General features: G+C 36.3%; 1 protein-coding gene across 1 annotated transcript in view; it reads right to left on the bottom strand.

Moving 5' to 3' along the window:
* LOC124169061 (nuclear localization sequence-binding protein-like) overlaps positions 1–23,054 on the bottom strand; it is a 28,646-nt gene extending 5,592 nt beyond the window's left edge. Inside the window, exons 1-3 of the mRNA XM_046547535.1 lie at positions 22,469–23,054; positions 22,199–22,334; positions 14,471–14,696 (exon numbers count right to left, since the gene is read on the bottom strand). Of these exons, the coding sequence (XP_046403491.1) occupies positions 14,471–14,696; positions 22,199–22,334; positions 22,469–22,746 (640 nt within the window). The 5' untranslated portion in view covers positions 22,747–23,054. The remainder of the gene's footprint in view (positions 1–14,470; positions 14,697–22,198; positions 22,335–22,468) is intronic.
* Between the last annotated feature and the right edge of the window lie 4,529 nt (positions 23,055–27,583).

The raw sequence follows: 27,583 nt of genomic DNA, 5'->3' as shown, positions 1-27,583 counted from the left end.
CAACCAAATTCCACTGTTGGCCCAACGCAGATATTGTTCGTTGGCCCAACGAAACGGTTTATGCTGTTGGCCCAACGGAAATCCCCAACGATGGCCCTACGAAATGGATTATCATTGGGCCACCGTTGGGACATCATACCATTACACTGCGATTGCATACGTTGCAGGATACGGTTCACATGGTTCTGATGGTTCCCTAGCAACCTAACAACCAAAACTTGTTTGGTTGTTAGGGATTGCTTTTATATGTTAATCATTCACTATGTCTTTGTGATAGCAGTTAAATAAAATAAGTCGAGTGCTTCTAACAAAAATAAGTCATTGACCTCATTTGGTAAGTCTTACAAAACTGGCATTCCTAAAATCATGTTACCTTAAACAGATAGTTTCGTGGAATTTTAAACTTTTCATCATTAATTTAGATAGATCGATATGTATATTTTTTCAGATTGTGGCATATCTAGTGTAAGTGGAAGTTTTAATGAAAACAGTGTTTCAATGGACAAAGTGAGTGATTTAGTCCTCTCTGAAGAGAATGAGATTGAATTTGTATGAGTAAACCTAAATAACATCTGCACTACTATTATTTTATGGAAAATGCATCAACCATTTCACTCAATCAGTGTTTCTGTGATTCCTATTAATATCCCTAAATCTTGCACTTATTAATCCAATTGAGTAAAATGGACTAAACTTAAAGATTTCGTTACCGAAGACCAGAGAATAGGAATAAATTACTCAGGGGTGTACATCTTGCAGTGTGACATGTTTGAAATTAAGGAGGATTTCTTTTATTTACCTCTTCGAAGTGGTACCATTGGTATATTTGTAGTGAAAAAATAAGTACCTGGATGCAAATTGCAGTCCACCCAGATTTTATCTAACAATTAGTGTGTTTTGTTGCCCTACAAAGAAGATGGACAGTTTTTGTGTGTGCCTATTTGTAATATGGGAAGGTGCGGTTGAAATTTTCCTAATTTTGTCCTAATAAAAATTGTCCTAATTTGCGAAAATAAAAGTTGGGGACCTTCTGAACTGATATTGATTTTTTGTTTTCCACTTTTAACCACTGTAACCTTACTTTGTCCTATAGCATTGATTGTTAATGTATTTAATTTCATTTTGATTTATAGGGAGTTAAAGGTAAAGATTCTATCTACTGGTATCGTATCAAGTGAGAAGGTAAATTAATTTAACTCTCATTCTATAAAAATGAGAAATGTCAGTAAAATATAGCTTTTGTTGGGAAACGGATGGCAGAATTTAAAAGGGCCAACGGTTGGAGATTTGTTGGCCTTGGGTTGGGAATACGAAGGCCCGACTGTAATGCTCTGTTGGCCCATCGTTGGGGAATCGTTGGTTGGGATACGGTTGGCGAGGTGGCCAAATCATACCATGGGCCAACCGCTGTGTCCCACCATCTGCCAACAGAGGGCCAACCAAAAATGTTACTTGGGCAATGTTTACTTGCATAAGCAACAGCAATTGCCACATACATGCTGAAAGCCGGGAAGTGAAGATGCATAGGTATGGAAATATAATATTAATGGCTCTTGTAAAATACATATTAAATGTGTTTATGAAATTTAACAATGAAATTCCATTTATTAGGGTCGGACGAGAAGACTACGCTGACGACGCAATTGGTTGTGTGCAAATTATGCACAATCAAAACGAATGTTTTGTTAGAGCTCGTGTGTGCCCCGAGCACAAGTAAGACCTACTATGTGGAGACACAAGTTTTTGAGGAGGACGGTGAGGTGGAAGTTAAGAGCCTTTCTCGCAATGATTGCATAGCTAGTTCTGATAAGCAAAAGTTTGAACGTAAGAGCAGTTAAAGTATGTATTATGTAAGCACGGCTGGGCAAAATACAGGCCCAGGAGTCTTTGAAATGCACAATACCTGTGACTTGGGTGTTTGAAATCTAAAACAGTATTTGAAATACTTTTTGAAATAAAAAATACGTTTGTATGGAAACTAAGAGATCTTTTAAAAATATTTAACCTGTTTTTGCTCGTAAGGATAGTAACAAATAGTACATGAGAAAAGTATGTTTTATATATATTTGATTTTTAAAAGTAAAACTTCTGAAATGTTGCTCTATATAGTTGCATTATTCTCCATTTAGGAATACAAGTTTTTCAAAAATTGTCGGACAGAGATCCCCTCGAAATGGATAGAGCCAGCAAGTGAAAAATCTTTCCACTGGTGAAAATGAGTATAGGATTGTGTCAAATCTGATAAACATTGTGTTAATATTAGAATTCATGTTCTTCATTCATTCATATTCGTCGGCACTTCTCATCCAAACCAATCTTCGTTCTACGTCTTGGGGGACCGTATGAAAATATTTATTTGGAGCATTTCTAGTCGTATTTCTGCACTTACACTTGTTAGACACAAGGCAGTACTTGAAGCTATGCTCTGACATATCGAGGAATAACTACGACACGAAAAATACGGCGTAAAAACCACAATATCTCCACTGTAAACTTCAAGAATGGCACGATGAAGTTGGTTAAGAACAACACTATTGCATGAGCTGACGTCATTCAAGATGGCCGCGGTGCGAATTACGTTTTTCTTTGATGGCTTGTAAGAGGTATTTTAAATGCTCATAATTAAAAAATAGATAACTTTACCTAAATAGGTGTTCAGAGACCTATTGGCTTTGGGTGTTATTTGCTTTGATTGGGTGTTTTCGTTCAATCAAGGAAGAGGAAGGTTTAGGCATTCTCAAAAGTGAAAGGTACAAATCCCAAGGCATAGTTTGAAAGAGCTGGCTATTCTGAGAGGACACACAACCACACATTTATCCATTTTTTTTGGAAATGGAAATCCGGATCACAACATACATATGTGGTCTGGGACCCAGGACTTCGACAAGGTGAAAAAGGGGGAAGATAATTGATAATTTGGGAGATGCCAAATAAAGGATTGTCAAGATGTCTCCTATTTCTTCCAGAAGCTTCTCCACCACTCAAAAATTGGGGATGTTCCACGAGACTCATGGCAAGATTCCAAAAATCGTTTTATTAAGGATGGATCAATTCCATACATCACTTTTCGTCAACTTTTAAGTCAAGTGATGCATTTTCATTAAATAATTTTCATAAGGAATTAATGATTTTCTTTGTTATTATGGCAACTTCCTAAAATAATACATCAAGTTATCTTACAAGTGATTGGATACAAATCACTCTAATTGAAATGTCAGAGAAAGTGGAGTTAGGCAGGGAGATATAATATCACTTACTTTTTTTAAATATAGCCCTTGAGGGATAGACTATGGTATAGGAAAGAATATGGGAATAAGCTGACTGTTTGGTATTAACAGCAGAGACTAAGGAGCTTATTTTCTTAACAAAACTTTCATGGAGCTCAAAACTAGATCTTAGACAAAAAGGGAAATGAATAAAATTTGAGGAAAAAAGCCTGTGTAAAATTTAGGACCAACTTAGGACAGAAAAAGGAAATAAAAAAACTTTTTCCGGAGCCAGATATAGTGGTGAAAGCTGGAAGTAGAAGGATAAGATGGACCAGCTATAGCAACAAAATGGAAGAAATTATCACCATTGAATACGGTAACAAGGCTTGGACGTTGACAGCAGGAGAGAAGTCAAGAGTGGAAGCATTCAAAATGTGGTGCTGCTGAAGAATGACGAAGATAAAATGGATCGACCGTGTAGGTAACGAGATAGTGCCAAGAAGAGTGGGAGAAAAGAGAAACCTCCTAAAAGTCTTAATGAGAAGACAGAACAACTTACTTGGACACATTATGAGGCATTGTAGCCAGATGAAAACAATTGTAGGACAGCTGGAAGGGAAGAAGGGTAAGGTACAGCCCTAAATCAGTTACGTAGGACAGTTTATAAAGGACGTAAAAGAGAAGAAATATTACACTATCAAAGCACAAAGAAGAGCAGAATAGAAAGCCACATCAAACCAATCTTAAGATTATTGACTTATGATGATGGGAAGAAAATCCTAAAGTTAGACGACTACAGAGCAGGCCTAACCTGCAATAGAAAATAAGGATGAAGAAAAACATGGCCAAGATGGGAAAAACAAAAGAACATATGAAAAAAAGAGATGATGGTGAAACACCTTTGGTTTCACAAAGTGCAACCTTGGATACATGTGGGGATAGGAGTAAGCAAGCATGATTGATAAGAGATAAACAAGCAATATTTCGATGGCTAAGTTCTAACAACATGTATCTCAAATTCGGCCGGTTTGAGACAGGTATCTTAAACAAAGTGTAATTACATTAAAAAATAAAATGCAAGCAAAAAACAACTCTTTATTTGCAAATGAATGCTTCTTATTCAGTTTTATGAACTTTTGGTGTTTAATTTCAGTGTACAAGTACAAAAAATTAATCGCTTTTTTGCTCTCCTGAAAAGTTGCTGCTTTGAGATACGTGTTATTAGAAATTAGCCATCGATTTGCTGATTATAATTCCTAATATGCGTGCTCTAAAAAATGGTAATATCTGGGCTTGCATCTATTTAGAATGAATTTATCTTTGTATGTCCTTTGCACATGTATGAGGCATGTTTTTTTTTTAAGTAAGTACCATTAAGAAATATATAAAAAAATAAAATGTTTTGAAACAATTTCATTTGTACATAAAAGACCATACCTTATACTACTTTTCCACATAACTTCTGATAATATTAAGGCATTCATGATATAGAACAACAAGGTTTTACCAGTCATAGAAAATAGCTACCTGAGTTAACAGCAACTGTAAAAATGTTGTGGGACGGTGTTTTGGGACAGGAAAGGGATTCTGCTTGTCGAATTTTTGCCTCATAGTGATGCAATAAATGCTTGATATATTGTGAGACCTTAAAAAAATTGCGCCGTGCAATTCAGAGCAAAAGATGAGGAATACTGAGTAAATGGATTGTTTAACAGCATGACAATATCTATCCACATGCAGCCAAAGGAACTCAAGATGACACTCTTGGCTGGTCAACTCATATTTTTGAAATTAATAAGAAACTTTCAGTAGGTATTTATATGATAAGGAAACTCTCCTCTTGTTTCTATATATGTTCTAAAAGCTGTGTACTTTGCCAAAGTACACTCACTATTGTTATATGGTATCATGTTTTGGGGTAACTCCCCTACTGCAGCTAAAGCCTTCTCTTTACAGAAACAAGCCATTAAGGCCATCGGGTCATTCCACGTCAAATCACCCAGAAATTTTCAAAATGACACCCACCGACTCGGATTTTAATGAAATTTTTGTCACTAGCTACTATCACCTATCTAATGACCCATGTAAAATATTTCCTCTCTCACTCTCATAGTTTGCAAGGTATGAGGAGTCAAAGTTTGAGATGTTTGCTCAGAAGTGGCGCTAGTGGGAGTCAAATTCCAGAGTGCAGGGCACAGGGTAAAAATTCATAACTCAGAAACCACATAATATATTTGAATGAAATTTTGACCCCTTGTCTATCCAAGTACATAGCTTCCATAGTAATGTCTTTTATTCCCCTTGCATTGTTATGTTAGCCAAAATGACGTCAACAGTTGTTAATTAACCGATTTTTTTAGCTCAAAAACATTACTTCATATTTTCAGAATTATCACCAAAAGGCAGAGCAGTTAACTCATCCAATTTTTTTTTAAATTGAAGGTTAATATGTGCTCCAATATACTGTGAAATAAAAATGGTGGTGTTTTGACTGCCACCATGAGTATTTCAGGTTTTACTTTTTTTTCTGCCCCCGTGAGAGGGATTTTGGACACGTACTGTAAGATAATAAGTATAAGTGTATCCATACCTTCATGAGGATATATTTGAAATATTGGTCAGTAAATCTAAGACCAAACATGTAGTCTAGTGAATGTGGCTCTTGTTCATACAATTGTTTTTAATAACAATACTTGGCTTGTGGCAGCTGAGGGGAAAAGAGTCCAAATGACTCAGAAATGTGAAATTATGCTTTTTTTCCTGGAATTTACCCATTTTTCAAGTGTTCAGTTTATGGAAAAAATGGTATCAAAATACATTAGACTCTTACTGTGCATTAGAGGATAAATGGAAATACTAATTTAAATAAAATTATTTAAATAATACACTTCAATGTGTTTAAGGCATCTCCCGAACATCTCTGGAGGCTCTCTCGGGCAACTAAACGCTTAACAATACCACCAATTCCATCACATGGGGATTTTCCATGGCTTGTAGCAAAGAATGTCCATGATGCCATTAAGGAGAAATCCTGGTAATGCTTGCAAAGATTGAGAAATTTTTTGCAGTTCTTGTACCGTCCTGCACAACCATCACTAAAGTAACTCAATTTTTTGACTAAAGTAAATTTTTCCTTAACAAAGCAAAATATTATTCTTTGGGTTTCATAAACAAAAGCTACATCATGCTCCAAATCATCTGACAAGATGCATAAACTGGAAATAATAAGCTGTTTAGTCAGGTGATCTCGAGTATAAATCACAACAGGGTGTACCGTCCTATCACTTGTCCAGTGATACCCTTGTGCCTCATCCTGGATAACATATGAGTACTTCTCACTGAAGTCAAAGAGAACAGCTGCTTCATGCGGTCCAAGATTTTCTTTCATTTGCTTAAGGTAGTTTGCCTGTACCTTTGTAATAAATGAATGGGGCACCAGTTTTTCCACTCTTTCAATTAAAGTTAATCGGTGCTCATCAAATGTCGCAGTGAAGTTCACCAGTTGATATCTGTCCCTGGAAACCCACTGACTCTATGAAACTTCATCTCTGGGGTCACATTGTTCAAACTTTTTCAGCAGTAAGCTTTTCAATTTTTCACGTGAAGGACTCTTAGAGCAATGTCGCAGTATACAGTTCCTATTATTTCTAGAGCACACGAAATAACCAATTAGGTCCTGGCTTGTTTCCTCTATATTACAGGCATTAAGCAGTAGGTTGACATTTTAATGAATTTTGCAAACACACACTGAATGCGTTCCAGGAGATCCTGCTACCACAAGCCATTTTGGACCTAGGTTGCAGAATTTAGAAAAGCCAATTTTAATTCTGGGGAAGTCAAATTTAAAAGTGGAATACAATTCCTTCAAGTTAGCAAGTAATGCAACCTGTCTTTATCTACTGCTTCAACATCAGAAAGCTCATTTCCAAACCTGGAGTGTTTCTGTACTTCCTCCCTACATGGCTGGCATGTTTTCATTCCTGGCACTAATTTCCGAAGAGTTGGGATTTTACAGGCCTTCTCTGCAAATTCAAGACTTGCATTTCTCAGTGATTTTGATATTTTCTTCATGTGGCTCTTAAAAGGATCAAGACAATATATTTGGTAGGTTTCATACTTTTCAAATAGTATATTCTGTGATGTTCGCAGACATTGGATAGGACTTCCCAAGGTACACCACTTCTGAGAGATAACAGCTGTTTTTGAAGCATACTCATGATCTCAATTTTGTTCAGTTGCACCACTGGTGTGTAGCTTTTTTGGAGGCAATCAGATGCAGTTACATTTCCAATGCTGCACAGTTCAACAATTTGCTCATTTTGAAACATAGTGGAGACACTAACCTTTTTTAATGTCGAAGTTCACAATGAGCAGCTTCGCCTAACTCATAGCACACACAATTAATGTACTGGAAAATATACACTGATCGTACACACAGAATAAACTTGGACACCCATGGAGCATCTTCACACAAGAAGACTTGGCAGAAGACTAAAAGTGGTACCCTAGAATCTATTTTGATTTTATCATGCCCTCACTGAGATACATTGTAACATTTTATTCTTCCTAATGTAGAGGTTGCACTTAATTCTCTTATTCCTTGGGGAGATAGAATAACACTGGAAAGTGAGGCTGAATAGGTGGGATTGTATTACCTTCTCAAGTTTGTCATGTAATACAATCATATGTGAGGCAGGGGAGAAGGGCACATAATGTCAGCATTGTCTCTCCCAGTGAAATAGAAATTTAATACTCAAGTTGCCATCAAGGAATGTGGATATTGGTGACAACCTGCTGCATATCTATAAGTAATACCATTTGCTCTGCCAGCTCTTCCATCACCAAGGGTCTGGAAGACCGTACTTCTTCTGTGAAAGTGAGGCTAACTTTGTAAAATTCCAGTTCAGCAGGACTCATTTAATCACTTTTTCACAGATCTTAACAAACTTGTACATTGCATGTGCTTATGATGACCACTGGTTTTTTGGATTAGTGATTTCTAAACACGAGGAAGAACATGATGTGAAAGTGAAATTTATGCACCCATATGGAAAATCCCCATGTGATGGAATTGGTGGTACTGTTAAGCGTTTAGTTGCCCGAGAGAGCCCCCAGAGATGTTCGGGAGATACCTTAAACACATTGAAGTGTATTATTTAAATTAGTATTTCCATTTATCCTCTAATGCACAGTAAGAGTCTAATGTATTTTGATACCATTTTTTCCATAAACTGAACACTTGAAAAATGGGTAAATTCCAGGAAAAAAAGCATAATTTCACATTTCTGAGTCATTTGGACTCTTTTCCCCTCAGCTGCCACAAGCCAAGTATTGTTATTAAAAACAATTGTATGAACAAGAGCCACATTCACTAGACTACATGTTTGGTCTTAGATTTACTGACCAATATTTCAAATATATCCTCATGAAGGTATGGATACACTTATACTTATTATCTTACAGTACGTGTCCAAAATCCCTCTCACGGGGGCAGAAAAAAAGTAAAACCTGAAATACTCATGGTGGCAGTCAAAACACCACCATTTTTATTTCACAGTATATTGGAGCACATATTAACCTTCAATTTAAAAAAAAATTGGATGAGTTAACTGCTCTGCCTTTTGGTGATAATTCTGAAAATATGAAGTAATGTTTTTGAGCTAAAAAAATCGGTTAATTAACAACTGTTGACATCATTTTGGCTAACATAACAATGCAAGGGGAATAAAAGACATTACTATGGAAGCTATGTACTTGGATAGACAAGGGGTCAAAATTTCATTCAAATATATTATGTGGTTTCTGAGTTATGAATTTTTACCCTGTGCCCTGCACTCTGGAATTTGACTCCCACTAGCGCCACTTCTGAGCAAACATCTCAAACTTTGACTCCTCATACCTTGCAAACTATGAGAGTGAGAGAGGAAATATTTTACATGGGTCATTAGATAGGTGATAGTAGCTAGTGACAAAAATTTCATTAAAATCCGAGTCGGTGGGTGCCATGCCTGGGTGAACTGACATGGAATGACCCCATCTGTAAAGTTCCAATCCGAACAAGTGGTCGGCCACTGTTTGTGTCCCTCAGGATCCTCACACTTCCATGTATTTACATTCTCTCATGTGCCATGTTTGTGAAGTCTTATCCTTCTTACTTCCGAGTTAACTCTGACTTTCACAGTCACAACACTAGATCAAAAAGTGACATTCACAGTTATCTGTATTCATTTAGCCAATGTCAGAAGGGACCATATCACTCGATTGCTGCAATCTACAATAAGCAACCCTCTGATTTGAAATCCTTTACCTCATCAGAGGTTTTTAAGAATAGATGGAGAAGCTTGCTATATAGCAAAGGTTATTATAGTGTTCAAGAATTTTTTAATGATAATTTGTAAATATTTTAGTGTTCAAGACATTTTTAATGATATTTTGTAAATGTTATTATAGTGTTCAAGAATTCTTTTTTTATATGATATTTTGTAATCTGTGTTTTGTGATTCTTTTATGTCTCTGTATCTTGACGAAACCCATGGATAATTGTATCCCTACGGTGTTAACAAAAAAAATATTATTATTATTAATAAGATCTCATTGCATCATTTGGTGAAGAACACTTTGATCATCCTCCATACTATCCCGACCTAGCACCAGGCGACTACCACATTTTTTTTTCATCTGAAGAAAAATCTAGCAGGTCAGCGCCATGATGACGACGAATATGTAAAACGACAGTTTTGCAGTGGCTGTCAACTCTAGTGGCAATGCTGGATGCTCTCAACAATTCATAATTTCGAATGCTTCTCCTGCCGGAGAACGCGATGCATCCAAGGCATCCAGCAACAGGGAAAACTCACGGCCAATCGGAGCACTTGGCTCAAAGTTTCTGTATAATTTAAAAATGGTGCGTTTTTGACACAAACATCGTAATTTTGGTTCCAACTGGCATCAGCTATCATCCAACGATTTGATCTTAGGATTTTTCTCTTTTATAGAAAAATCTTCCAAAATCGTTGGCACAATGAATTATAGTTTCGCTAGTAGTGGGCCCCGGTCGCTTCCATAGCGACGTGGGTATTTACCTATCCTACCCTTCCATTCCTATCCCTGCCCTGGAGGCATCGTGGCTCCTTAATCACGGTGCCTCCATCCTTTTCCTTCCTATTCCACCCCCCTCCGCTGGTGTGCAGGCGTTTCTGTTGTAGTACTGGGTCCCGACCTTGGTACGGTTCTCATTCTCTGGCATCAGCTATCCAGGGTTAAAATTTTGTGAAATAATTTTTCTCCACCCTATATATGCGAATAAGGTTTCTTGGGTTTTCCTCTGCATCTGTTCATGGTTTTTAGGACAATATTTTACTATTATTCAAGCTAGCTTCCTTAGCTACCGTTGAATTGAAATGTCCTATCAATGCCAAAAGTCAAAACTAATGCATCTAATTTTTGGTGAAGTTGAAATGATTTAATTTTTCACGAGGAAAATGGCAATTGCTTGTAATTTATAGCATGGATATAACAAATTTCTATAAAGATAAGCCTAATGCTCCAACATATGAAGGGAATTACTTAGGGATGCTGACTTACAAAAAATATTGGGGGGGCCCAAACCGGGGATCTTATTCCGGAAAATTTTATAAGAAGTGAGTTTTAAGTTTTTTAAGCATTTTAGAAGAGTCATCTGAACAACATTAGAGCCCTGATAACTTGAATCTTGATTTCTGGATACTTCGGGGAAAATTGACAAGCCTGACACATTTTTTCCTCACACCCATAACAAAGTTTTGAGAGGGCTCGGGCCCCCTCAGGCCCCATGGAGTCAGCGCCACTGGAATTACTTCAGGGTATTTGAAGAAACTAATTGGGAGACTGTCTAAATATCATCCAAAAACCAAGGATAGATAGGGGGGAAGACTGGACAGTTTTCTTCAACTTAGCAAAGCTTTCAAATGAATATAGATTGATTGACTGTTTTTCTTGGAGAGGGTAAAAAGCCAAATACATATTGGTCATGATGATGATGGTGACACCCCGAAGTAGGGTGACCAGGCATCCAGATTTCAACCTACGCGTACAGCTTTTTTATTTGTATGTGAGGGCCTGGCTGGCTTTTTCAATTAAGGGAAATACAGAGATATTTAAAAGTTATACCCTACTTTTAATACCAGAATAGCAAAGGTTTCTTGATTAATTAAAATAAAGATGCCACTTGCTAGAATGACTCATTGAATGTTTTTATTTTTCCATTAATGTATATTCTGTTTTTACTGCATTCTCACCTTCCCTTCATCTTATCATTTTTCAGCATTTTTTGACCGGTGTTTCTATGAGGTGACTACTTTGCATTGTTCTATCCATGTATGGATATATGTACTACATTAATTACTAATCACTAGCAAGTCCTTTTGATGAGAGTGTAATTGTATTGTAGTCCCGGGTTGCACAAAGAGATACATGCTTCTGGGAGCTCACAACAGAGGCATGTATGTGCACATATTGCTCTTGTAATAATGCCTCCATTTTTATGACCACGTGGTGATCCTATTGCATACTGGTGATTCGTCACTCCCTCCCAAACAGCCAAGAGGTGGCTCGCAGGGTATTATCTAAATGTAGCAAATTGTCCGACTTTTTATGTTTCATATGCTTAATGAACCAAGTGCCAAAAAAGGGCAAACAAGTTAATATCCGAGGGAATCAATTTTACAATGTTTCTGTCATTATATGAGAAAATACACAATTTTCAGGGAGTTTTGACAATTGTAAAAAATACAAGTTTTTGTCCTGCTTCCAACTATGGTGGTATGCTTACATATTATATATAGCTCATAATAGAGTCTAGACAGTCTGGCATTGAGACCCCTTTCCACTTCGTCCTTCAATTAACAAATCATTCATATAACAAATGATAGTGCACACAAATAAGTGATTTTATAGTTAAGAACAAAAGTTTGCATACATTTGTTATAACATATAATCAAAATCTACAATCCAAAGCTGCTGAAGGAACTTCTTATTCTTAACTACACTTAATTGCTACATCAAAAAATAATAATGACTACTTTAACTTCTGATGGGAATTTCATGTATTGTAAAATGTCAGGCTTCATATCAAAAGGCACTGCTTTGCTCCTCCTTATATCTTGCTTTTGAAAATGAGGGTCTAAGTTCAAATAACTCAATATAGATTGTATTATTGAATAATGCCAAGTGCACATTACTATATTATTGAGTGATTCTTTAGTTACATATTAGACTAAATCTCAATGATTCAAAAACACCCCCTTTGGTTATTCTACCCATAAGCCTGGTGCCTGTACCTTCTCCTACACCAAACACTTTCAATGTTTATACTAACTTTCCATTTTTTTTTATTATTAGGCCAATTTCATACATTTTATCAATGGGAAATCACTAAATCAAGGGATTTTGTAGAAAAATGCAGCAACTTACATTGTGAATTAGAATTAATTTATTCTAAGAGAATAACAGATTCCAGTCGAAATTCCAAAAAAATGTAAAACAAAGCAGCCTTTTCTTAAGGATCTGAGATTATTAAAAATCACACATATTATTAAACTACGATCCTTACCCAAAGCTTAGCAGGAAGTACAAAAACTTTACAAGTTCTACCAACAAGAAAATGAAACTTTATTGGACTCTACATGTTTCACTACACTGCAGCATGACTTGTTACAGGACAGTGAAACATGTAGACTCCAATAAAGATTTATTTTTTGAAGAGCATTTGAAGTTTTCTTACTTCCATCTATAATGGAGTTCCACACATAATAAGCTGCTGCCATCACTTTCATTACCCAAAGGCCCGTATTCTTAGTCGACCCTACATATCCATCCCTACATAACAAGAGGCCCCTACGTGCATTTCTCAGTCGACCCTACATGAGCGGTGGGGGTGATTCTGTCGTCAAGTTCTCTGAAATGATGTAGATGATGGCACAGCACCAATTTTCCACTCTAGTGGCATAATGGGACCTAAATATGAAACTAAGAAAAGAATTTTCAGGCATATTGGTAGGGCAACGACTCAAGGTAAATAAACAATCGGTGTCATCCACCAGGTCGTGTCGGTACGTTAATTATCTCGTTCAATGGTATTAGGCTAAACTATGAGGAAGTTAACACTCGAAAATGAAAAGGAGACTTCATAGTACTTGATAATGATTTCTATGGTTCGAAACATGTCGTATGGGCGAAATAAATCAGTGGAAATCAACAAAGTCTCCTTTTCATTTTCGATGTTAATTATTGCTAAAAATACTCTCATATAGAGCCAAAAGTAGAACCATATTGTCTTTAAAGTACTTCAAAAGCAGTCTGTTCAAGATAGTGATAAGTACGGGGCAAATATGATAATTGACATGGGAACTTGCGTTGCATCATCAAGGTTCGTCATTCGCTTTTACCGTACATAGGCAAATAGTGGCATGAAAATACGCTTTCTATGGTTATACGTAAACTAAGTATATCTTTCTTAAAAGTGTACCAAGTGCCAAACGTGAAAAATATTAATATATATTCGCAGAAACTAAGTAATGTATAGCACTATATTGTACTTATTATTCTTCAGCCAATTTTATTATTTATTTCACTTGACGGGTATAATAAGTTAGAATTATTACCTTTCTGCTGTGTTTCTGTACATTTTAAAATGGTTTTTGTGAGCTCGTCTCCCTTAATATGCATTGTAACGTAAATTCTTTAATCGAAGTAATCAGCAGACAAATTTTGGTCACCATGTTTTTGTAAGGTGTGGGGTTGGTTCAGGTACCCTACATCAAATTGGGCCCGTTTAGTTCCAAAAACGGCCATATGTATGGCTAGATGTGGCATATGTAGGGCAAGATCGGTTTAAGTAGGGGCTGACGACATATCCAGGGTCGACTGAGAATATGGCCCTAAGCTTCCCTTCATTGCAGCAATCTGATCATTTATTTAAAGTACGTATTTCTTCAGCCTTTTCAGATGTAAACTTAGCCCTCTAAGCCTTCAGGTCAGCCAAATTTGGCACCAATGACCTCATCTTAACCTTCTTTTCTCTCTTTTTCTGAATGAAAACAAAACAAGACACAATGCCTATCTCGCCACTTAAACTCAGCAATTCCCCACCATTGAAGAACAATTTTTATCTATTTACTGTGCCTTCAGAGTTTTTTCCTGACCAGAATCTAATTTGTTGAATCATATTTCCCTGAACTGTATGAACACTGGCTTAGGAAACGTAGATGTTTACAAATACTTACTCTTTTCCTCCTCATCATCCATCTCCCAGGCAGATTTTGCCTCAGTCTTCGTTTTTGTCTTCAGAGCTTTACGTGGGAATATTATGCCAACTTTGGAAAGTGCCCTGAGCTTCAGGTTTTTCTGCTTTATCTTCTCCTCCTTGGGTCCCCCTTTCTTTCCTTGAGTAGTGTACTCCACATTGATTTTTCGACCATGCAAATGGCTATGGTGTAGTGCCAGAGCTTTCTGAAAGAAAATAAGTAACGAATGACATCAATTAGTTAAAATCAGTCTAAGAATATACTCATCATTAAGAATAAGAGCACTACTTAAAACTTGACGTTCATAATGAGTCTTCACAGTTTTCAAGTTTCTTCCGCATTGGTTGTTTTCAAGAGAAAACAGTTTTCCCAGGCATACAGCCAGCATTATCAGGTATGAAGTGATGGTGAAAAACTATTGACTTTATCCATCCATTATGTATTTTGGGCTGGTATTAGAGCATCTATAATGCTTCCATATCTTTGCAAGTGCCCTCTAATGAAAACAAATAAGAATAAACTTGATAATATTTTAGCTAAAACTTAATTATTTAATCAACTTAGTTTAGAATGTCAAAAAGAATAAACGGGGAACTTTATCTCTACAGCCTAGAATATGAAAAAATACAAAATGCTTCAATGGCCATGACAAACTAACACACTTCAGTGGTAGAGACCAAATCGCAGCATTAGTTAGTGGGAAAAGAGGCAATTCCCAACAGTGACCAGCAACAGACTCCCAGCTAGCTAGCTGGCTATGGTAGGTGGCTTAATCTATGCCCTTTTGATTTAATTAAAAGTCTGATTCCAGGGGCATCATCCATCATTCGACAGCCCGGTCACTTTAAGTCGAGCCGGTTGACTAACAAACTCAGTTGCATATGGGAATCCGGATCATTAATCCTATAAGAAATCCCAGGGGAAATCCAGTAAATCGCGAGGGATTGTGTGATGGGACCTGTACAATACGAAATGGACATTTTCAATGCACATCTTTATGCCCCACATAAGGTAAATTGTTAATTTTTCTATGATTACTGAAAGAGTAAGCAAAACTTGTGCCATAATTCTCTTAGCTGTATATTAACGTTTGTATATTGTTTTTTTTCACAACTAGCAACCATTTTCTCAAGTTTTTTTTCTGTCAAACCATGTAATTTTTTGGTAAAGGGATACTTTTACCATTAAATAAAATCAATCAATTCAATTGCTTGAGTGAGTCATTATCAAATACATAATAAAAACAAATAAATAAGTATTATCAAAATCATTTATTCTTCCGTATGAAAACCGTTCATTGATGGCAGGCCAAAAAAATTATTTATGGAATTTAAATATTTGGGCATTGACGTATGAGGCAGAAGTGATAAATGTTACAATGTAAAAAGGAGAACAAACAGAGCAGTAGCTTTCTCTAGATACATAATAGACCTGGAATAATGAAAACATGCTTGCGGAATGGAGGTTAACCCATTTCCACCCACAAAAATGCCTCAAATTCCGATTTGCACCTGTATCTTTTAGCAAGTGAGATAATGTATACCAGTTTCAAAAATAAATAATAGATGGATAAGGTCAACAAAACATTTAGCAGCAAATTTGTAGCAATTTGAAAACAAAATAGAGAGTGCGAAAGATCCACAGAGAAAAAATCATTCGTTTTGACCCGGATTCGAACCCGGATCCCCCGATTTCCAGTCGAGTGCTTTAGCCAGTTAAGCTATCGAGGCGTCATTCATCCCTGTGGATATTTTCGGACACTACCGGACAAGATGCTGTTGGACTGCTGAGCATATGATGCCACAAGCAGTCCAAATCATGCGCACAGCGCCACAGCCAGAGATTTTTTCTCTGTGGATCTTTCGCACGATTGTGCATTGCGGGTGACTCCCGTAAAAGTTATCACCGTGGCTAGTCCCGGTATTCTTTAAAACTAAAATAGAGAGTATTTTTTCATCAAGAGCCTCATATACTCAGAATGGTAGGGTGTAGCCATATGGCTACGGTGGGGAGAAATGGGTTAAAATATAAAGCACATGCATCAGACCCATTATGACCTATGAAATGAAAACAAGCAGAGACCATTAGCAAGAGGAACCTTCACAGAATCACTGAAATGAAGACACTGCAACCATATGAACGTAACACTTTATGAGATGGGATGATAATGGAAAGAAGATCTGTAGCGCCAGAGGTAAGTTGGAGAAGGAAGATAAGTAGCATTTTGAGAGAACATAAGGAAAAAAATATATGACTCGGTGATTCAGAGATGGTATTGCACACAATTCCCAAGGGCTACCATTTGCCAGGGAAACTAGCTGGTGAGGGAGAGATGAGAAAACGTGGAAAGACTGTTTAACCTCTCCAACTAAGGGCAAGGTGTTAAGAGTAGGTATTTCTGAAATACCAGAACCAATACATCTTAAGAATAAGAAGAAAACTGCCTCCCCTGTGAAATACAAATTGAGCTTTGCATCAATCCCAATTTTGTAAGAAGGTTTGTAAAAAGGTTTTTTAAAGGCTGCTCTCCTTGAGATGGATGCTTCAGTTTAACTCATATTATTAAAATAATTTCTAGGTAGAGTACCATAAGGTGTTTACAAGACTAAGACCCCTATAATTTTTAGGCTACATATATTCATAGCAAGGGTATTGGGTCATTCCATGTCAGTTCACCCAGGCATGGCACCCACCGACTCGGATTCTAATGAAATTTTTGTCACTAGCTACTATCACCTATCTAATGACCCATGTAAAATATTTCCTCTCTCACTCTCATAGTTTGCAAGATATGAGGAGTCAAAGTTTGAGATGTTTGCTCAGAAGTGGCACTAGTGGGAGTCAAATTCCAGAGTGCAGGGCACAGGGTAAAAATTCATAACTCAGAAACCACATAATATATTTGAATGAAATTTTGACCCCTTGTCTATCCAAGTACATAGCTTCCATAGTAATGTCTTTTATTCCCCTTGCATTGTTATGTTGACCAAAATGATGTCAACAGTTGTTAATTAACCGATTTTTTTAACTCAAAAACATTACTTCATATTTTCAGAATTATCACCAAAAGGCAGAGCAGTTAACTCATCCAATTTTTTTTTAATTGAAGGTTAATATGTGCTCCAATATACTGTGAAATAAAAATGGTGGTGTTTTGACTGCCACTATGAGTATTTCAGGTTTTACTTTTTTTTCTGCCCCTGTGAGAGGGATTTTGGACACGTACTGTAAGATAATAAGTATAAGTGTATCGATACCTTCATGAGGATATATTTGAAATATTGGTCAGTAAATCTAAGACCAAACATGTAGTCTAGTGAATGTGGCTCTTGTTCATACAATTTTTTTTAATAGCAATACTTTGCTTGTGGCAGCTGAGGGTAAAAAAATCCAAATGGTTCAGAAATGTGAAATGATGCTTTTTTCCTGGAATTTACCCATTTTTCAAGTGTTTAGTTTATGGAAAAATTGGTATCAAAATACATTAGGCTCTTACTGTGCATTAGAGGATAAATGGAAATACTAATTAAAATAAAATTATTTAAATAATACACTTCAATGTGTTTAAGGCATCTCCCGAACATCTCTGGAGGCTCTCTCGGGCAAACTAAACACTTTACAGTACCACCAAATTCATCACATGGGGATTTTCGATATGGGTGCATAAATTTTACTTTCACATCATGTTCTTCCTCGTGTTTAGAAATCACTAATCCAAAAAACCAGTGGTCATCATAAGCACATGCAATGTACAAGTGTGTTAAGATCGGTGAAAAAGTGATTAAATGAGTCCCGCTGAACTGGAGTTGTACAAAGTTAGCCTCACATTCACAGAAGAAGTACGGTCTTCCAAACCCTTAGAGATTGAAGAGCTGGCAGAGCAAATGGTATTACTTATAGATATGCGGCAGGTTGTCACCAATATCCACATTCCTTGATGGCAACTGGATTATTAAATTTCTATTTCACTGGGAGAGATGATGCTGACATTGTGTACCACATTGTTTTCTCCCCTGCCTCACATATGATTGTATTACATGACAAACTTGAGAAGGTAATACAATCCCACCTTTTCAGCCTCACTTTTCAGTGTTATTCCATCTCCCCAAGGAATAAGAGAATTAAGTGCAACCTCTAGGAAGAATAAAGTGTTACAATGTATCACAGTGAGGGCATGATAAATCAAAATAGATTCTAGGGTACCACTTTTAGTCTTCTGCCAAGTTTTCTTGTGTAAAGATGCTCCATGTGTGTCCAAGTTTATTCTGGGTGTACGATCAGTGTATTTTTACCTGTACATTAATTGTGTGTGCTGTGAGTTAGGCAAAGCTGCTCGTTGTGAACTTCGACATTAAAAAAGGTTAGTGTCTCCACTATGTTTCAAAATGAGCAAATTGTTGAACTGTGCAGCATTGGAAAAGTAACTGCATCTGATTGCCTCAAAAAAAGCTACACACCAGTGGTGCAACTGAACAAAATTGAGATCATGAGTATGCTTGAAAAACAGCTGTTATCTCTCAGAAGTGGTGTACCTGGGGAAGTCCTATCCAATGTCTGCGAACATCACAGAATATACTACATATTTGAAAAAGTATGAAACCTACCAAATATATTGTCTTGATCCTTTTAAGAGCCACAAGAAGAAAATATCAAAATCACTGAGAAATGTAAGTCTTGAATTTGCAGAAAAGGCCTGTAAAATCCCAACTCTTCGGAAATTAGTGCCAGGAATGAAAGTATGCCAGCCATGTAGGGAGGAAGTACAGAAACACTCCAGGTTTTGAAATGAGCTTTCTGATGTTGAAGCAGTAGATAGTGACAGCAATGATAGTATTTTGAATTTTGAAACAACAGTATCCCAAGAAAAATCAACTGAGCTACTTAACAGAACGCTGCAAGATATGGAGGAGTCACCTTTAAAATTTCATGGCATATCATCTCACAGAAGGTCAACCTACGCTAAAAGGAAAGTAGAGTCAGCATGCAGTAATTTTACAAGGAAAGTTAAAAGAGTTCTTGATAAAGAATTATCTCCAGAAAAGGATGACCCAAAACTGCCAAAAGAACTACTTCAGAAAGTTCATGATATAGATGTGCTCATAGACTTAACCCGTCAACGCCCACGGGTGCCATAGGGCACCCAGTGCAGTGCTGAGCCAATGCTTCGGCAATGTATTTAATATGTGAATTTTAGCATACACGTCGGTGCACATACTTAGTAGAAGGTTTCCTCCATTATTCAGTCAGTTTGAATTGTGTTCTTTGTGTGAAGTTCATATGTATCATATTTTTTAAAAGTGAAATATGTGTGAATTTAAAAAAAACTTTGGACGCTGACGGGTTAATCAAACAAAAAGTTGACACATCAAGCACCCATCAAGGAAAGGTACATCTGTTATCATTGGTACCAACTTTATGGAGCAGGAAGAAAGTAATGGAAGAGTTTCATGTGAGTGAGTACACTGCCCGCCAAGCAAGAGAACTTTTCAGAGACAATGGAAAATTAGCTGCACCTGAATTGAGAAAAGGGAAGGCAAAAATAAAACATTACAATTAGTTAGGACTTTCTATGAAAGTGATGAGTACTCCAGAATGATGCCTGGAAAGAAAGATTCCATAAGTAATCCATATATCTCCAAAAATTTACATGTTCAGAAGAGATTATTACTTGCTAACTTGAAGGAATTGTATTCCACTTTTAAATTTGACTTCCCCAGAATTAAAATTGGCTTTTCTAAATTCTGCAACCTAGGTCCAAAATGGTTTGTGGTAGCAGGATGTCCTGGAACGCATTCAGTGTTTTTTTGCACAATTCATTAAAATGTCAACCTACTGCTTAGTGCCTGTAATATAGAGGAAACAAGCCAGGACCTAATTGGTTATTTCATGTGCTCTAGAAATAATAGGGACTGTATACTGCAACATTGCTCTAAGTGTCCTTCACGTGAAAAATTGAAAAGCTTACTGCTGAAAAAGTTTGAAGAATGTGACCCCGGAGATGAAGTTTCATACAGTCAGTGGGTTTCCAGTGACAGATATCAACTGGTGAACTTCACGGTGACATTTGATGAGTACCTATCAACTTAAATTGAAAGAGTGTGGTGCCCCATTCATTTATTACAAAGGTACAGGCAAACTACCTTAAGAAAATGAAAGAAAATCTTGGACCCCATGAAGCAGCTGTTCTCTTAGACTTCAGTGAGAACTACTCATATGTTATCCAGGATGAGGCACAAGGGAATCACTGGACAAGTGATAGTTGTACGGTACACCCTGTTGTGATTTATACTCTAGATCACCTGACTAAACAGCTTATTATTTCCAGTTTATACATCTTGTCAGATGATTTGGAGCATGATGTAGCTTTTGTTTATGAAACCCAAAGAATAATATTTTGCTTTGTTAAGGAAAACTTTACTTTAGTCAAAAAATTGAGTTACTTTAGTGATGGTTGTGCAGGACGGTACAAGAACTGCAAAATATTTCTCAATCTTTGCAAGCATTACCAGGATTTCTCCTTAATGGCATCATGGACATTCTTTGCTACAAGCCATGGAATATCCCCATGTGATGGAATTGGTGGTATTGTAAAGCATTTAGTTGCCCGAGAGAGCCTCCAGAGATGTTCGGGAGATGCCTTAAACACATTGAAGTGTATTATTTAAATAATTTTATTTTAATTAGTATTTCCATTTATCCTCTAATGCACAGTAAGAGCCTAATGTATTTTGATACCAATTTTTCCATAAACTAAACACTTGAAAAATGGGTAAATTCCAGGAAAAAAGCATCATTTCACATTTCTGAACCATTTGGATTTTTTTACCCTCAGCTGCCACAAGCAAAGTATTGCTATTAAAAAAAATTGTATGAACAAGAGCCACATTCACTAGACTACATGTTTGGTCTTAGATTTACTGACCAATATTTCAAATATATCCTCATGAAGGTATCGATACACTTATACTTATTATCTTACAGTACGTGTCCAAAATCCCTCTCACAGGGGCAGAAAAAAAAGTAAAACCTGAAATACTCATAGTGGCAGTCAAAACACCACCATTTTTATTTCACAGTATATTGGAGCACATATTAACCTTCAATTAAAAAAAAATTGGATGAGTTAACTGCTCTGCCTTTTGGTGATAATTCTGAAAATATGAAGTAATGTTTTTGAGTTAAAAAAATCGGTTAATTAACAACTGTTGACATCATTTTGGTCAACATAACAATGCAAGGGGAATAAAAGACATTACTATGGAAGCTATGTACTTGGATAGACAAGGGGTCAAAATTTCATTCAAATATATTATGTGGTTTCTGAGTTATGAATTTTTACCCTGTGCCCTGCACTCTGGAATTTGACTCCCACTAGTGCCACTTCTGAGCAAACATCTCAAACTTTGACTCCTCATATCTTGCAAACTATGAGAGTGAGAGAGGAAATATTTTACATGGGTCATTAGATAGGTGATAGTAGCTAGTGACAAAAATTTCATCAAAATCCGAGTCGGTGGGTGTCATTTTGAAAATTTCTGGGTGATTTGACGTGGAATGACCCTATTACAAACAAGAGAAGAGAGACTAAATGTGATATAAAATCAGATGGAAATACAGAAAACATTTTGACAAGGTAAAATGTGGGACGAAGAGAGTGTATGAATGATTAGCAATGAAATACATATCAAACGGTTTACTCCGACCCACCTCATAAGAGATTCTATCCTTCACTTCAACATATGCAAAGCCTTTGACTTTATCCGTCCCTTTTTGGGTTGGCATTCGAACTTCTACGACGTCTCCAATCTTTTGGAAATGGTCTTTAACCTCTTCCTTGGTTGCCCTTAAAATAATAGAGGAAATTGATATGGGTTAGAAACAACAGTTTCAATCTGAATGTTGCCAAACGGCGTTATAACCTCGTCTCACACATGTACTTTCATACAGGATTGATAAATAACATGGTAAACCACTTACTTGAACGATATGTTTCCTACAAAAACTGTGTATGGATTTACTTTCTTTTTGTCTTTTTTGGGATGCACATTCTTTTTGGGTGCGTTTTCAGAATCTTCACAGCTATTTACTGGTGGACTCTTTACTTCGCTATCTTTGGCACTTTTCTTCTTCTTCTTACTAACAGAGACGAGCAGCCCTCCAGCATGTTCGTTATCTGGCTCAGTTCCGTCAATTTGATAGGAACCTTTCAACTTATTTTTTGTGGAATTTGGGCTCTTCATTGTTACACTTTTCATCGCAATGACTAGTTAAGAATAAATCAAAAACCTTACAGATATCACATAAGTTCCTCTCAGCAAGAGTTTGTATAAATCAATGGTATGCTATCATCACCACTAATTAGCGACGAAGAAAATAATCAAGATAAAACTCTCCACAACAAGCAATTTAAAGCACACTTGCCTAATTTTCACTTGCTCGAAATATTCTGGGATGTGAAGAACTTATCTTCTTGTAATTAAAATTAAATATAAACTATTCTTTCATTTGAACCCAGGAAGAGACCACAAAAGCCCTTGAGATCAGAAAAACACACATTTCCTAATATTTTCATCGGCAGCAAATTTCAAATAAAACAATCACATGTCTTTGAGCGCAATGAAAACATAGGGATACGGAAGATGCGGTCCTGCGGAAAAAGAATCGTTCCGAACGGAGGCTTGGTATACGAATTTTTGAGAACGGAGGTATGGTATACATTTTTCACGTACATCGGAGACACCGCCCCTATGCTGATATTTGGAATCAAAAAACAAATGAGTAACTACAAGCGGTAAGAAAGTTTGGGTTAACATTTTTGGTGTACATCCTCATGTCGGTATTTATTGGCATTTGACATCATTTAATGACTAGAATATGTACGAAAATGATAACGTGGTTTTGTTTTGATGTCATATATCTATGGGCAATCATGTTTGAGGAATATATCAGTGTAAATATTCGATGTGAACTTGGGGTAACATTTCTGATGAACAATTTTCTCATGCAGCATTTATCCTTAATTTCATCGTTGTGGAGTAAAAATTCAATAGTGAATAATAAGTAGGTAAACATGTCGTGTTATTATGCACCTAGAACGCTTATTTGATGCAAATAAAAGCTTTTTTACCTTTTAAATTATTTCGTGAATAGAATGTGTCTCTAAATCATTAAGTCGTTTTGTTTTCATGTCATCTAACTATTGGCAATCATGTTTGAGTAATGTATCAGTGTAAATATTCGATGTGTACTTGGGGTAACATTTCCGATGAACAATTTTCTTGTGCGGCATTTATCCTTATTTTCATCGTTGTGGAGTAAAAATTCAATAGTGAATAATAAATAGGTGAACATATCGTGTTATTATACAACTAGAACGCTTATTTGATGCAAATTAAAGCAATGGGAGTTATTTTGGTTTCAGAAAGTTTGGGTTAACATTTTTGGTGTACATCCTCATGTCGGTATTTATTGGCATTTTACATCATTAAATGGCTAGAATGTGTCTCGTAATGATAAAGTGGCTTAGTTTTGATGTCATCTAACGATGTGTAAACATGATTGAGGAATATATCAGCGTAAATATTTGATGAGAACTTGGGGTAACATTTCTGATGAACATTTTGCTTACGAGGCATTTATCTCTATTTTCATCATTGTGGGGTAAAAATTCAATAGTGAATAATAAATACGTAAACATTTCTTGTTACATTTCAACTAGAACGCTGATTTGATGTAAATTAAAGCAATGGCAGTTATTTTGGTTTCATAAAGTTTGGGTTAACATTTTTGGTGTACATCCTCATGTCGGTATTTATTGGCATTTTACATCATTAAATGGCTAGAATGTGTCTCGTAATGATAAAGTGGCTTAGTTTTGATGTCATCTAACGATGTGTAAACATGATTGAGGAATATATCAGCATAAATATTTGATGAGAACTTGGGGTAACATTTCTGATGAACATTTTGCTTACGAGGCATTTATCTCTATTTTCATCATTGTGGGGTAAAAATTCAATAGTGAATAATAAATACGTAAACATTTCTTGTTACATTTCAACTAGAACGCTGATTTGATGTAAATTAAAGCAATGGCAGTTATTTTGGTTTCATAAAGTTTGGGTTAACATTTTTGGTGTACATCCTCATGTCGGTATTTATTGGCATTTGACATCATTTAATGACTAGAATATGTACGAAAATGATAACGTGGTTTGGTTTTGATGTCATCTAACTATGGGCAAACATATTTGAGCAACTTCTCAGTGTAAATATTCGATGTGAACTTGGGGTAACATTTCTGATGAACAATTTTTTCATGCGGCATTTATCCTTAATTTCATCGTTGTGGAGTAAAAATTCAATAGTGAATAATAAATAGGTAAACATATCGTGTTATTATACAACTAGAACGCTTATTTGATGCAATTAAAGCAATGGGAGTTATTTTGGTTTCAGAAAGTTTAGGTTAACATTTTTGATGAACATCTTCATGCCGGTATTTTTGACCTTTTACATTATTTCGTGAATAGAATGTGTCTCTAAATCATACAGTGGTTTGTTTTTTATATTACCTAACTATGTGTAAACATGTTTGAGGAATATGTCAGTGTAAATATTTTATGTGAACTTGGGGTAACATTTCTGTTGAACCAACCTTACAAGGCAGTCATCTAGATTTTCAACATTGTAGGGAAAAAATTCAATTTTCAATAATAAGCAGGTTAACATTTCTTGTTATATCGCAAGTAGAACGCTTGTTTGATGCAAACCTAAGCACTGGGAGGTATTTTGGTTTCAGAACGTTTGGGTTAACATTTTTGGTGAACATCTTCATGTCGGTAATTATTGACTTTTTACATTATTTCGTGACTAGATTATGTCTCAAAATCATAAAGTGGTATGGTTTTTATATTATTTGACTATGTGTAAACATGTTTGAGAAATATATCAGTTTAAATATTTCATGTGAACTTGGGGTAACATCCCTGATGAACATTTTGCTCACGAGGCATTTATCTTTATTTTCATCTTTGTAATATTTATGATAATAAATCTGAACCAGTAAATAATTCTTTCTTTCTGTTTATCATTTATACTAATGCAACTGTTTTAAAAATTGTTCAGTACCTTTTCAATATTGGCTACACATTTGAGATATCAAGGACCTCATACCAATGTAAAGTATTCAGTTTGCAGATCTGTCTATGTTGACATTCAGGAAAGGGTAACTGAGCATTTTTGTTGTAATCTTTACAATGCTTTCATGTGAAACCAAGGGACTCGAATATTTATTTGCTTACGGTTGAATCAATATCTGTATCTAATTTTAGTTTGTAGTCCAACAGTACACATTGGTCCTATATTTAGTGGAACCTATGTAATATGTTTTCAGATAATTAGTATATTAAAAAAAAGGGTTTCCATTTACAAAAGGTAAGTACACTACCTTTAATGATGCTTATCTGCAATAAATTATTCTTGTACTACAAAGCAGAAAGAGAAGCTAACCGTTGCTGAAGGTCAATGACATCATGTAGTATTACTGCTGACACTGCAGTATGTGAATCAATGGAATAGAAGATTTTAAAGTCAACAGCGGAGATTGAGTGCTTTCTCAGATTTAAAGACCATTCTCCATTAATGGACTCTAGGGAAAATCCATGATAATTATCATTCACAAACAGTAATAAAGGAAGTGGTCCCAGGTGGGAGCCCTGTGGAAAAGCAGATGTTGCATAAAATTGTGATGGTTCTGCATTCTGGATTTTATTTGCTAGTCCTCTCTTTGACTTATAGCATGGGACCACATATTCCATTGGCTTTCAGTTTTGCTGCTGATAGAAAAATGATAAACTTAATTGAATGCATTTGGAAAAATCACAATACACTGTACCTGAAAATGATCAGTAGGATCTGTAGCTACTAATAGCTGAAAAAGCAAAAGGTTTGTACCTAGTAGTTGAAGTAACGCACCTAAATCCTTGCCCTTAATCAGTAATCAGGTTTTCAAACACTTTGGCAAAAACTGACTGAATAATGGTCTATAATCACTAAAGGCTGCTTTACATGGGGCATGTAATTGCGCAGGTTAGAACTGCATTAATTTTCAATACGGCATAAAATTGCGAGAATGTGAGCTTGGGATTAGAAGAGGGGCTATTTTGTCATGCATTATCGAATGCGTCCTAGGAATTCACTGCTTTACAGGACACAATTTTGACTGTGCCTTTGTACATAAGTCTGATTGTGCAGTGACTTTCCACTTTTTTATTTTTTTAATAGTGTTAACGTTTTTACACACAGGTATCACAATTGCTTTTTTGGAGGAGCTAGGAATTATGCCAGCATCTAGAGACTTGTTAAAGATAATATGGAGAGCTATTTTAAATGTTTTGTTAAGAAGTGGGGACACAAATTCAACTGCATTCTTGAAGGAATAATACTACTTTTCTCATGAGTTACATGCAGTGGCATAGCCAGGAAGCTCTTGCCCTCTCTCCCCCAAAAGCATTAGTTTTAGCAGAAAAATATTAACCTATAAAACAAATTAATTCTATTCCACCGATACTAGGAAGCAAAACTAATATTGACTATTATTTTTGTGAAGCAAAATAGCGTAACATGTCAATTTTACAGATAAAAATGTTCACATTTTCCCCAGAGGATTCCACCACTGTACCCCCAACACCATTCTAGCTCAGGTGCGCAGCTAGGAATTAGGCAAGGGGAGGTTTTAGGCGCAACTAACACTGGGGGATCTGAGGGTATGGAATACCCACTAGCAGGGGCGGATCCAGGATTTCTTTCTGGGAGGGGCACAAGCAAGGCCGTATCCAGGATTTTGGTCAGGGGGGGGCACAAGGATACCTCGTCATACAAAACAAACGAAATGATAATAGGACCGTATTAAAAATCTAGCATATTTTTAAGGGTCTGGGGGGGGCACGTGCCCCCGTGCCCCCCCCCTGGATCCGCCTATGCCCACTAGGATAAGAGGGAGGTGCGGGGGCCCTCCCCTAGAAAATTTTTCAGATAAATGGCGAGTTTTACCACTTTCGGATGGATATTTTTATTAATCCTTACACTATT

The sequence above is a fragment of the Ischnura elegans genome, chromosome 12 (genome assembly GCF_921293095.1).
Source record: "Ischnura elegans chromosome 12, ioIscEleg1.1, whole genome shotgun sequence".
Classification (NCBI taxonomy): domain Eukaryota; kingdom Metazoa; phylum Arthropoda; class Insecta; order Odonata; family Coenagrionidae; genus Ischnura; species Ischnura elegans.
Note: the sequence above shows the minus strand (reverse complement) of the source record. Positions and strands in the feature narration are given on the sequence as shown.